This window comes from Chrysemys picta, chromosome 8, assembly GCF_011386835.1.
Source record: "Chrysemys picta bellii isolate R12L10 chromosome 8, ASM1138683v2, whole genome shotgun sequence".
Lineage (NCBI taxonomy): Eukaryota > Metazoa > Chordata > Testudines > Emydidae > Chrysemys > Chrysemys picta.
In genome coordinates this window covers 21,066,109-21,080,238 of record NC_088798.1, presented here as the reverse complement: position 1 = coordinate 21,080,238, position 14,130 = coordinate 21,066,109, and the positions used below count along the sequence as shown (strand labels likewise).

Below are 14,130 nucleotides of genomic sequence, written 5' to 3'. Positions count from 1 at the left end.
GGTACATAAGAATGAAATGATACTGAATGAAGTTGCTTTGCTGGATCACCAGAGATCTAACTACAGGACAGGAAATTACTTTTATTCCCCCATTTACAACAGATAAATAAATGCTAATTCTACCACACACAATCATCTCTAAATTAGCCAGTTATCTGATAAACTGATAAGTATGATTCAGGAGAGTGATCCAGTGGGTAAGGGAAAGGGATAGCTCAGTGGTTTGAGCATTGGCCTGCTAAACCCAGGGTTGTGAGTTCAATGGGGGGGGGACAAAACAAACAACACACACACCTGTCAGGGACAGTACTTGGTCCTGCTAGTGAAGGCAAGGGACTGGACTTGATGACTTTTCAAGGTCCCTTCCAGTTCTATGAGATAGGTAGGTAGGTATGTGTGTGTGTCTCTCTCTCTATATATATATTATTAAGATGTGAAAGGGTGGTGACGGTGGGGAGAGATTTCCTCGGGAAAAATACAGAAAGAAGGTATATGCCCCCACAGAAATTCCAAACATAGCCATTTCTATACCCCTCTGCTTTTGGTCCAAAATTTGACTACTAATAATTTTTGAAGTTATATTAAGCACAGGGTAATGATTAAAATAGCATCTTCATTTAGCTATAATTAGAATTTGCAGTAACTCAGAACCTGAAATAGATCAAACAAAGTCAAAAAATGAAGGTGGCAGTCAATGGGTTTTAAATCTCACCAATCGCATCATCAAGAGGTTTTGAACTCTTATGTGGTGAACTTGAAGGAGCCTACAATGTTCCTTATAGGGCACATCCAGGTCCATGTCTATGCCACAGTTCAGCTGCAGCAACTGTTGGTGGAGCTGACTACCCAAGGGAAATCCACACAGGCATCATGTATAAATGTTTGTTGTGGGATCATAGGGAGGGTGAAGAACCCTGGAATTTCTGGCAGAGAATGGGAAGAACTTTTCCATTCCTCAGTGACAGGGGGTGAAGAGTTGAAGGTTGTATGGACACCTTGAAGCTGATGGCCCCAAGAGCATGTGTAAAGGTTTGGAATTTGTTTTTTCATTTACCCTGGTAGGAGTGGAGTTTTTCATTTACACACAGGAATAAACTACCCAGCCAGTGAGGGAGTCTGAGGCAGCAACCACACTTGCATGGCAGATGAGGTAAGACCCCTATCAAAGTTGGGGACACAACTCCCCACAAATTAAAAATATCTCGCAGTTCTGAGCAGTAGAAACACTGTGGCTGGAAAATAGTCTAGCAAATGAAGGTTGTCTTCATTCAGATACCTGCAAATATGGAGCATGTTTTACCTGTCCACAATAGATTACTGGCTTCTAATTAGTATCCTGGTGCAATTCAAGGTGTTTGAATTCATCTATAAAGGGTTCCTAATTTGGATTTTTTGTTTTCAAAACAGTTTGGCTAAAAACTGATATTAATTTTTTTAAACATCTGATTTCTTTATTTAGGTTTATTTTTTAAAATAAACCTATTTAAAATTATGATAACTTATGTCAAAGCCTTCATTTACTATAATGTTAAAATAATTTAAATTAAATAAAAAAATAAGTAGTATCTTTCAAAGTCAAATCACTGCACTGGTGCAAGTCACTTGCTAAGCACTGGGAACCAGAATTTGTTGAAGTGCTAAACCCAGCTTCTAACAGCAGTAGCCTCTTCTGCAGGTGCAGAGAGACTATTTTCTTCATTTCAGTTTATTCAACTAGTTCAGTTCAATGACTAGTTCATTTAAAGCTAAGAAACTGATTGTGAGTTGAAAAAGCAGGACAGCTTGTTTTCCCCTTCCATCTCCGAATAAAAACTAAGTGTGAGAGAATGAGACCTTTTAGTACTACAATCTTGAAGGACATGGTGACCAGAAAGAAATCAGTTCGATTTACTAACTAGAGACAACACTTCCTTTGTTTAATAAATCAGTTCGTTTTAAATGCAAAACATGTTGTGATAAACTTTTTTCTTATGTATCCAGCACATTTAAGCTAGTTTTATTTAACTAATAAAAAAAATTTAGAATGCGTTTTTTGTGCATTTTTCCCAAATAGATCTTGACAAACCACAGGTAAGATGTCAGTCTAGTAAATAAGTAATGCATCATTCATTTTCTAACATCATAAAATAAAAGTTAAGAATCCGAATACATGTATGTTAAGGTATACAACTGCTTAAATGAATGCGTATACAGTTATCCTTCTGGTTAGCAAAGAGAAGCACCAAATTTAGTATAAAGGCTAAATTTAGTTGCAGTGAACATAGAATATCAGGGTTGGAAGGGATCTCAGGAGGTCATCTAGTCAAACCCCCTACTCAAAGCAGGACCAATCCCCAATTTTTGCCCCAGATCCCTAAATGACCCCCTCAAGGATTGAACTCACAACCCTGGGTTTAGCAGGCCAATGCTCAAACCAATATGTAATGGTTACTAGCCAATGAGAATCAACTTCCATTTTGGAAAAGTACAAATACGAAACAAGATTAAAATAGATTTAAATAAAGGTTTCCTGCTTGATGATGTAAACTGAGATTAAAATCAGTGATTTAAATTACTACTTCTTATCTTACTTCATTTTTGTCTCACCAACTGAAATCATCTTGAATGCATGATCCCAATCTAACAATGCAAAGTCTAACCTTCAAGAACTGAGACTCTACTACATCAGGCTTCATATCCTTACGTACATGAAAGGACTAGAATAGCAACCAAAAAGACTGAACAGTACTTAGACTTTCATATTTTAACAGTATTAACGTCTTCGCTTAATATTTCTCTTAGATCTTGGTTTGCCTATGTAGCTTGGCCTTAAGTACCTGAGGCATAAATAACCTTGACAGAATCTAACAAGCAATAATACAATCACTATTCAGTAGGTTTTAAGACAAAGCCATTCCAGGGTTGCTTTTGACCGCATTCCTCTTTTAAACAGGTCACCTTAGCGGTTATGCAATACCCCCCCATCATTTCTTCAGTAGTGTCTGCTATTTTCACTCTAGTTTTGCCAAGAAGTGGTTCTGGCACTTTCAGCAGCAGCATTTACCTTTTCGGTGCACTCAATTTTGACCAGGAACATACTAAGCTGAAAAAATCATAAGAACTGTACCTACTACTATTCCAAATGTAAATTCTGTAATTCTCAATACCACTGAATCCTTATTCAAACCCAATGACTTAAATAAGTTACAAAACTGATTTTGCTTACTTTAAACAGAATTGGTAGAACTGTATAAAAAAGCCAATAATTCCTGCTGCAAGAAAATGTAGAATGCCATTGTCATAAAGACTCAAACATGTTACATTTTAACCAAATCTCCACCATTTTTTTTTTAACCCTTTTCCGAAAAGGATTCTTCTATGGAGCCAGAATCTGTTTACACAAATGTATCTTATCAACCTACTCATTTTACCTGATTCATATCAATAGTTTGATTCCATATATTTGTAAAGTTTGACATCATACAGGCAATACAAACACTAAAGCTTTGATACCCCGCAATGACTGGATAGCACATGGTAATTTAACGAAATTTTAGTAAATTACTAGATGGGTAGCAGCCAACAGTTAATTTCAAATCCATGTTCAGTCACACAGATTTCTGAAACTCATCTAATGAAGCTAAAATTTTCCCAGCTTGGTCACTGCCTCAAGGTACTATTTTTTTTTTTTTTTTTAACATTTGGATAAACAGTAATGCTTAAAATTAGAGTGAAAAGTATATATATTTTCCTCTAAAACTTTAAAATGTATCTACACACAATAGTGCAAAAAACTGAAGTTTGTTACCGAAGATCATCCTCAATAAGTGCTTTTTATTGGTAAGGTGAATATAGATTTATTTCAATGTGATATGAGCCTTTTGACAATGGTGTTTTTCACTAAAGTTAGAATTGTTGTACATGCCATGTAGCTATTCTAACTGCAAACTCAATTTTAGTTCCCCTCTTGCCCATCACTGTAGTATCTAAATACACTTAACTGCTGAAAGAGAACCAACCAGCAGCCCACAATTCAGAAGCAGGACCCTTTGTAGCAAATTGCCTCAAAAAGATTAAACAGTGTGGCTATTCAGCATATTCCATTAAGGACAGATTGGATAATAATGGCTTATTGTACCATGAAGGTAGCAAGGTGTAGTTCTGACAGGATCAGATTTCAGAGGTGAGGACCTGACACAGAATGCTTTGTCCCCAATTCTTTCCATGCTTCATCATGAGGTATCTAGCCTAAGTATTCCCCTCCAAGTAGTTGGTCTAAGATGCCTAGGACAGGCCATTTATGGCTTTGTAGGTCATGTATTTTGCCCAAAAGTGAATTAGCAGATTGTGAAGAGTATGAAACACTGCTAAGTTTCTTGCTAGTTTACCCCATCTGAAACGGGTGGTATGTGTTGGCCCACAAGTGACTGAGATATGACAAGATCTGCATCTGGGAGGAGCATTCACTAGGCTAGAAATGAGAGGTATTATGCATGGCAACTGACACCTAAGTGTTCAGGAAAACCAGTTTTTTAAAGTACTTCTCTCTGCCAACCAATGTCATTTTTCTTATTAGGGCCGAATATAAGCCAGCTAAGTTTTCAACCACGTCCCTGTTCTTCCAAGTACCAGGAGAGTGTAGGGTAATAGCTCTGTCAGATTCCAGAGAAAAGGAGACAGAGTTCAATACCAGCATATTAACAATACTCTTTTACCACTGTATGATTCCTTTAACAATTTACAGTAAATACAAATGCCAAAGTCTACCATGCTCAAGAATATCCTACCACAACCATCAAAGGCAGGGGGTTCAGTGTTAGCCCAAGCTTTTCATTCCAAAATTATGTACAGTCAGAAATACTCTCTACAATACATTGCCTTAGCGTTCCCTATACAGTATATTAAATCTGAGAGTGAGTAGGTAGAATGGGAATATTTTCCCCAATGGAATCCTGGTTTTTCAGGTATTTCTGCAGCTACAACATTGCTATGAGCCTAGTACTTCACTAGAAGTCTAGTTTTAAAATCCCTGAATTGAAAAACAAGCAGCATACTTTCACAGATACTTATTAACTGCAGGCAATCTCACTAGGTCATAAACTGGATTGCTGTTGCAGTTTGTTCTTCTTACTACTGGATATAGACTAGTTTTCTCAAAGTTTTGTATTGGTGTTAGGACACTTACTTGACTTCTAAACACAAATATAAATAAGATTACTAGAAAACTTCACAGTCAAATTTTATTAAGCAAAGATATGTATGTTATAATTTAATATGGTTTATGTTGACTAGGAGAGACCCACTGTGAATTACTAATACCACAAAATGTACTTTGTCTATTTGACAAGCATAATATAGAATGAAATTGACAATTCGTAGCACATCTTACAAAAATAACTGAATCGGTAATTTTGGTTTTAGCCCATAAAAGCTTATGCCCAAATAAATTTGTTAGTCTCTAAAATGCCACAAGGACCCCTCGTTGTTTTTGCTGATACAGACTAACACAGCTACCACTCTGAAACCTGAATCAGTAATGAAACCTTACCACAGAACTCTTAAGATTTGGGTGAGAAATAAGGAGAAACCACTATTCGTATCTGTGAATTATGGTACCCGTGAATTAAATTCTGAATTATACTACTGAACGTTTTTGAAACAGTAATCAATTGGGAAAGCAAAATACAACCCTTTTATCCTTACGCATAAATTACTGTATTTGCGCATACCATTTATAAGCACATTTGTCACAAAGCAGGAAGTGAACCTATTATATACAGATCCTGATTAGTGTGACAAGAAGAAATTAACAGAAATACATTACGAGAGTATTCTTCATGAGGGTGCAATTTTAAGAAGTTAGACATCAAATGCATCAACTCACATTAAAAACTATTATTTTCTAACCCTATGTTTCTCAATGACCGGTCCATGGACTGATGCTAGTCCCTGAGATTTCCCTGACACAGTTGAGGAAGGCAGCAAGCTGGTGCCTGATATCAAAAAGATTAAGAAACACTGTTCTAACTGGTCCCAGATCTACACAAAATAAATCTGAGTTCGGAACCCAATTTCTGAAGAATAGGAAGGTCACAAAAGCCAACAGCACAACAAACATGCATCCTTGATGATGTCTCAGCAGAAGCTGTACTGCATAGACAGAAAAACTTATCCTCTCACTCATAAAGATCACTCTAGATAAAGCTGAGGCACAGTGATAAGGTACAAAAGCTTGTATTGGGCCCGTGACATACAAGGTTCTGTGGGTTAGGTACATATTGTAACCACTAAATACACTCAATCCCTAATATAGCCCAGCAGCTCTTTTGCCCTGCCTTCTACTTCTTGAAGATAAAATTTAATGCACGGATTTCCTCCCTGTATAAAAATAGGGAATGAATCAAAATTGGGATAGATTCAATATACACTGTTATACTTCCATGCAACAGGAGCTTTAAAAATAAATAAATAAATAAACTTAAAAAAAAAATCAGTTTGTCCATTTTGGGGGGGAGGGAAGGAGAAGGGGAAGAGAATGAATGGTAAAAAACCTGAGATCCAGATTTGCCACCCAGGAATTAACTTTCTGCACACACTCTGGAACAATGAAAGTGAAAAAATATAAAATTTCCTCGATAGAAATGGTGGACTAAGCCTTAGAGGAAACCCTGTATTCTGTTGTGCCCTCAAAATAATCTTCATTGCAGTTTTCTAGACAAGGCTATTAGCACCACCTATTATTAAGGTTACCCAAAACTTTCCATTATAGTGTTAGGCAAGAGTTAAAAATTCAGTTAAAAAAAAGAGACAGAAACCCAGGTAACTAATAAGCAAAGACACAGGAAGCCCAAGGACACTGACAACTGTAAACACTTGATAAATTTATATGGTCAAGTGTCTGCTCACTAACTCAGCTCTTAGAACAGAACAAACCCTCCCTTCACAGCCCTCAGGATATCTGTAAACACTCACCCCCACCCTATCCCTTCGCCTTAAGATAGTCATGAATAATTGATGTAATCAAAACAGTTTGATGTGCATGTGTATGTTCTGTTCCTGTCACCGTCATGCTAAGTTCATTCTCTGTCTCTGAAACAATGTTTGTCTCTGTAAGAACAAGATAAATGCAAATGAAGTGATAAGAAAAAGGTATATAATTGGTCATTGTAACCCCACACCTTTGAAGCTGCTTGTTAGTCTTCCCGGTACCATAAATAAACCCCATTCAAATATTGTCTGTGCCTGCCTGATTCTTGGGGAAAAGAATCTTTTTGCCTAACAATAGAAAGCCTGTTTTCAGATGCTTATAGATTTGCCAAACTTTAATTAGGATGAAATTTTCAATGCCAAGTGTCTTCCTCTGGCTGAACTATTTTTGGAAAACTTCTGCCAAAATGGTTCAGACATTGCTGAGAATTGGGTTAGGGAAGAATACTTTGCTTTACCCATGTTAAAAAAATTCGGGTGACCTAAGTGTCCCATCCACCCCTAGTGCTGTTCTACAGAACATGACAACCAGCTACTGCGACCAATTACTCTGTTGGCTCAAGGAGTAGAGGATCCAATTCTGCTGATGCCACGTGCTGGTGTCAATATAGTACTACATGATGGAATTTGTTTTCTGAGTTTGCTTTTGAAATACCTAGGAAACTACACACAAACAAAATTAAAAGAATACCAAGGTGGCGACCTTAATTCACACACTAAAACGTTGGGAAACATTAGTATTAAGGTTACTTGTGCAACCTTAATTTAGTTTTTTGTGATTATACAATTTTAATTACATGATCACGTAGTATTTTTTCCACAGAAGCCCTGCCTCATTCAGTGCATAGTGTGGATCTGCACTGGGGATTAATCAGGGTTGGAGAGAGAATGAGAGGGTTACCAGTAGGACCACTTAACCATGAGATCATTGTTTCTATTTCTGCAACCCCATGCCTCTATCACTACACACCTTTCAACTTCTGCAATAAATAAAGATAGAGTCCTACAGACAAGAATCTCTTTTCATTACAAAATTATGATTCATTCCCAGAGCATAACCTAACTTGAGTTCTTACTTTGCAGTCTTAATAAATATTCTTTCAAAGTCTACTTGTGTATAATGTGTAACTTGAACAGTACATGCCAGAAATGGATTTTAACTATGAAATCAATCTTAAAATGGACAAAGTACTGTTGAAACAGACTGCCAAACTAAACACATTACACACTTCTCCTAACGTAGTAAAGTGCAAATATTCGCTTTTGCAATCTTTCATTTCTTCAATAAGGCGGCAATGTGTCCCCTAGCGATAGTGCTCTGTCCGGGGCAGATTTTTATCTACCTCTGACAAAGACATGAACATTCTGTCTCTTACACTTTGCCAACACTTGTATAGTTTGTTGTGAAAATAACGTACTCTTGAACTGAATTTGGGTGCCCATGTGAATGAGCCGGGACCAATTAAGAACACATAGGGCCATATACAAAAACAAGGGAGTAGATGAGCTCACCAGCAGGAAAAGGTGGAGCTTCAGGAGTTATTTCTAGAAACAACTACTGTCAAGAGCCCTATGCACAGAAGTAGTAGACGCACTAGACTGGTTTTTGGGAGGCCTAAGTTCAATATTCAATACCCAGTTCAACCAGACTCCCTTGGGAAAGTCACTAAATCTACCCTATGCCTTAGGTTCTCATCACTAGAGTGATGGTAACATCCACCTCATACAGGTGTTGAAAATATAAAATGAATTAATGATTGTGACAGGTTTCAGAGTGGTAGTCATGTTAGTCTGTATCAACAAAAACAATGAGGAGTCCTTGTGGCACCCTAGAGACTAACACATTTATTTGGGCATAAGCTTTCGTAGACTAAAACCCAAGGGGAGAAGGAGGGGGGAGAAACAGAAATTTTTTTTTAATGATTGTGAGATGCTCAAATACAGTGAACAGGACCATATAACAACCTAAACACATTTTTCTTGCTAAAGACAGCTAATTCTTTGTTACTTGGTAGAAATGAACTTTTCTGGCACTTAAATATTATTTTCCGGCACTTAAATATTATTTTCCCACATGTACAAATTTAAACATTCATATTTGACATTCAAATAATAACATGTCACCAACTTTAATGCAATTGTATTCATTTAGTTAGTTTTCCTCTACACTACAAATTCCAACACAAAATTGCATTAACATGGGGTTCAGATTGCAAATGTCCATTTGAAAAATAACACAAACACCAAGACCACAGAAAACCCTGTGTTGGAATATATATACATATCCATCTAGGAGCATTGGAGGATTTTCTGTTTTTTTTTTTTTGGGGGGGGGGGGGGGGGAGGGGAGAGGGGGGAAGGGGGAGTTGACAGGATGAAAGAAGCTTTGTGGTGATTGCCGCTCCCCCCCCCCCCCCCCCACTATTTGAAACTAGGTGAAAAAAATCGGTATGTTAGAAACCATCTGAGGGGAGACTAAAACAGGCACAGTCAAAATAAAGGCAGTTTGTCACGATTGAAATATATATATATATATATATATAATCATATAGACATTACATATTATAGTTACACACCCAAAATTCCACGTGGTTGGGACATCCATGACCTATGTTACAAAATGCATTTATTTTGACCTCACTTATTATATTAAGCCATTTCTCTGAGTAACAAAGGCATCCCTGATTCACAAACAAACAAGAATACAGAAGTTTGCAGTTTGCAGTCCTTTAAAAATAGCTTTTCATCCAATGTAGCACAATAAACAAACAAAAAAATCACCTGTAATAGTTTAAAGATTTTCCTTGCATGGATTTGGGATTACCATTTGTGAGTTGGGCAGATTTTGTGTGTGTTACATGCATGTATATCATTGATTGTTTTAAATCTTTTGTAAAAAAAATAAAAATTGTTATGAGTTGTATTTTCATATAGCTGAGATCCTTTTAAAAATAACTGCAATCCATTAGAAGTAAATTGGAGGAGTGGGGGAATTACTCCCAGCAACACAAAGCACTAAATTCTTAATTTATTTATTTTTTGGGATGTATGACCATAATTCAATCACTCGTTCAAGATTTACTACCCACCTTGCACCTTCTCTGTGTATTAAGGAGAGAAAATCCCAAATTTGTAAAGAGAAAAACAAAGCCCCCCCCTTTTTTTAAATGGCAGCTGTCCAACAGGTGTGCGGTGGTTCTGTATGTGAGGGACAATCCCACCACAGACGGGCTGTGGGTTGGAGGCCCCTGGAACAGCCAGCATGCAAGATGACGTGCATTTAGCAGTGATGACTGCACGCGGGTTCAGGTCCTTCCCTCACGCGTTGATCTCACGCATGTTTTGAAAACTACCGGAACATAAACCCAGCCGTGAACTAATCTGGCGTGTTCCTAGTCGAGGAGAAGCCGGGGGTGGGAGCGGACACACACAGCTCTCAAGCGCCCCCGATACCACGCTACTAGCTAACCCTTACGGTGACCCGTCTACACAAGCGACAGGGTGAGGCAGGCTTCCTGGGCTGCGGGGGAGGTTAACGCTTCGGCGGGAAGCCAGATCCCGCCGCACCACCAGCCGCAGGCCGAGGCCTGGGCGAGCCAGGCCCTACGGCTTAAAGCTTCACGGCCCAGCGGGTCTCTCAGCAGCGAGGCGCGGGGCGTGATGGGAAAGAGGCGGGACGTTGTCCGGGAATGGGGGAGGGGAAGCCTGTATGGCGCGGGGGAGGAAAAGGGGGGCGGCCACTGGCGGACTCACTCGGGAGGGAAGAGGCGCAGCTCCTCGATCTTGCCCAGGAAACCGAAGAGTGTCCGCATCTGCTCGGAGCTGGCGCTAGGAGAGACGTTGGTGACCTGAATCACGTCGGTGCCGCTGCTTGAAGCCATCGCGCTGCCGCCCACTCCAGTGCTACAAACACATCAGGGAGAGGGGAGAGCGCGTTAGGAACCGGGTAGCTTTTTGCTATGTCCCCTGCCGCTTCCCGTCCGGGCACAAGCACGGGCCCCGCGCACAAAACAACCGTTGTCGGGCAATAACTGCCACCAGCTGCCCGCTCCACCAGCCTGCCCGGGCCGCAGCCTAGTATCCCACAATCCTTCACTGCTCTTCTCTAAGCAGGCGCGAGCTGCGTACTTCGGTGGTCTTGCGCAGACTCACAAGTCGCCTCGCCCACAGAAGCCCTATTTGCGCATGTGCATTACCTGTACCTCTTCCAAGGACTTGCGGCTATTGCACATGCGTACTAGTCAACCACGTCTTGCAGCGCTTGCTGCTCCTGCGCACGCCTCATCCTGGTGCCTTGCTTGACCCGCGCATGGGCAGTATGGAGAGCTACTCCGGAGCCTGGCAGGCGAGGCCGTGTTTGGGCGCGAGGGGGATTATCTCCGTTTCCCGCTCCGAGCTCGCTACAACTGAACCCCCCGGGGGCGGAGAAAGTTCAGCCAGAGCAGAAGGCCTAGGGCCTAGTCTGAGGCCTGCCCGGGGCTCTCGGCACAGAGTGCTCTTAGCTGACGAGGCTGTAGCCTGGGTGGGCGCCCCCTCCCCATCCTTGAGGGTCTACGAGCCCTAGAGCTACAGGGCGCCTCCTCTGATCTTCCAGGACCAGCAGCCCCTGCATTAGCACGGTGCTGAGCGACCCGTTTGTCCAAATGACTCCAGTGGGAGTTGAGTGAGATCAGCAGCTGGCAAAGGCTGCTCCTAATTATTTTACTGTTGTCAAGTTAAAGTAGACTTGCCAGGGTAGATATTGAACTGCGAGCAAGGCGGGCACCGTACACGAGAAGTAGACTACAGTATTTCATCTCAAACTTAAAATACCCGAATAATATTAATTTCCCAGTCATTTTTCAGTTCTAGAGTAATTCTTTCCTAACTCTTATGCTGAAAACAAAACCAGTCTGCAGCCTGATCTTGCTGTAACTGAAGTAAATTTATTTTAATGGAAGCAAAATTTGCCAACCCCTCCTCAACCTATCGACATCAAGTGGTTGTTACTATGTTAGTGATAGTGGTAGATGCTTCCCTACACAGTAACGGCTTCTTTAGAAGTTTCTTTTAAATTGATAGTGCAATGCCACTTTATTGCTTCTATAAAATCAATACACCTTTCCAAGTAATACATTTCAACTGTCAAACTGCTACTTAATTATAATGTTGTTTGCATTATTATTGATGTAGAGATAATTTGTTTGTTTTTTAAATATACAAAAAAACCCTCTACTGAGAATGTGCTTCCACCGGTTTGTTTACAATTTGAGCCCCCAGGTAACCTGGGAAAAATCCTATTACCACATAGCCAACTTGCATCTGAAGAAGTGAGGTTCTTACCCACGAAAGCTTATGCTCCCAATACTTCTGTTAGTCTCAAAGGTGCCACAGGACCCTCTGTTGCTTTTTACAGATTCAGACTAACACGGCTACCCCTCTGATACTTGACACATAGCCAACAGTAACACAAGATTTCTCAAATATCCAAGAACAAATTAAATTCAGATCACAGCTAAATGCTACTCATCCAAGGTAGATCCTGAACAGAGAAATGTGTTGAATCTGAGATTGCTCTGATTTCAAAGTGGGGCAGCAGTGGGGAGTTGTCAATTTGAAATTGTGTAGGTCCTGTGAATAAATGGTGCTGGCATTCAGAAGCTTTCAACTAAAATTGCAACTCAATTAACAGAGCATTTCATCCAAAATCTAAGTACCAATGCATCCAGTTAAGCAGAACTCATAAAACTTTGAGTAATAGTGTCATCTGCTGACTCCCAGTAATATTACACAGGGGACAGATAAAGGATAAAGAAACAAGATGATAAAAATCGGAAGAAAACTGAAGCAAAAGAATGAATGAGCAAGCAAGAAAAGAGAGCCAGCCTCAAGACCATCATAGTTTGGTAAACGTTTGATTTTAAAGTTGAATCAGGATCAAATGTGAAATATTTTACAAAATGTTAGACCAGTAGAATTTATTTTTTAATTTCAGAGGAATCTTTAAAAAAAAACTTTTCCCTGCAGTGTTGGAAACCCAAAGTGAGCTGGTACCTGAAAGCCAGAAAATGAAACTGATTATGAACAAAAGTTGTAAATGGCTAAATTCTTAATTGTCCAAGTTGAGGGAAGTGCAAAAGTAAAGAACATAGGCTGTGAAAAGAAAACATATTTTTACAGTTCTTTCAGTTTTAGCAATCTAGGAGTTACTAATAACCTAGGAAGGAGATTTGGTTTTCTATACATAATTTCTAAAGGAAATTTGTCAAAGGCGTATATTTTGCTTACCTGAAGAAAATTCTATTTGATACTGGTAGCAAAATGGATTGAGCTGTTTTCTTGTCTTTTTTTGTGATGGGATAGGAAAGGGAGAAGCATTATTATGCCTGGGGCTAGAACTTTACATACACCATTATTTTCAGTACTCTTTCACCTACTAAAAAAAGTCCATTTTAAAAGAAATTAATAAGCAAAGGAAAATGGGGAGAAATTGTATTCTAAGGATAAGCTTAAATGAAAGTACTTCTTTATTGTTTGTCTTGCCTTGTTCTCTTTAAAATGTTATTTTCAAAGATGCTACATGGTCTCTTTTATTGAAAATAGATCTGGCAGAGAAGGAAACATGAGCAAGACATGAAAAGCACAGGCTGTCGGGGGCGTGGAGGATTGGGGAGAATGAGATTTGTACAGTGCCTAGCACAGAGGGGCCCTGGTCTATGTTTGAGGCCCTTACGTGTTATCATAGAATCATACGACTGGGAGGGACCTCAAGAGGTATCTAATCCAGTCCCCTGCACTCATGGCAGGACTAAGTATTATCTAGACAGCGGTTCTCAACCGAGGGTCTGCGAGTCCTTTCAGGGTGGCTGCATATCCCTGCAGCTGAAACCCAGTGCCACAAGTCCCAGCGCTGAAGCTGGCGCCGCGCCTCCCCCCCAAGCCGGGAATAGCATGGAGCTGAAGCCACCCCACCAGGAGTGGCATGGGACTGAAGCCGGCCAACCTCCCTCCCGCACCCAAGCCAGGACCCCCAGCACCCCCCCCACCCGAAGATGGAAGCCACACTGGGAGCCCCCCCAGCCATAGAAGTAAAACTATGCCTATGCCCAAGGGTGTGTGTCCCCCCCCGGACCCCCGAGTTCCTTCCCCGATGGGCCCTGGCATTTTTATAGCATGTTAAGGGGG

General features: G+C 40.2%; 1 protein-coding gene across 6 annotated transcripts in view; it reads right to left on the bottom strand.

Moving 5' to 3' along the window:
• The window catches only part of SRSF11 (serine and arginine rich splicing factor 11), a 37,163-nt gene extending 25,917 nt beyond the window's left edge, over positions 1 to 11,246 (bottom strand). For 3 of the 6 annotated variants that reach the window (XM_065554038.1, XM_005285502.5, XM_005285503.5), the window contains exon 1: positions 10,720 to 11,246. In XM_065554038.1, coding sequence (XP_065410110.1) covers positions 10,720 to 10,847 — 128 coding nt within the window. In that variant the 5' untranslated portion in view covers positions 10,848 to 11,246. Of the gene's footprint in view, positions 1 to 9,747; positions 9,937 to 10,055; positions 10,572 to 10,719 lie in introns of those variants that run through there. The other 3 variants (XM_065554040.1, XM_042851324.2, XM_065554037.1) reach the window with 3 other exon arrangements.
• Between the last annotated feature and the right edge of the window lie 2,884 nt (positions 11,247 to 14,130).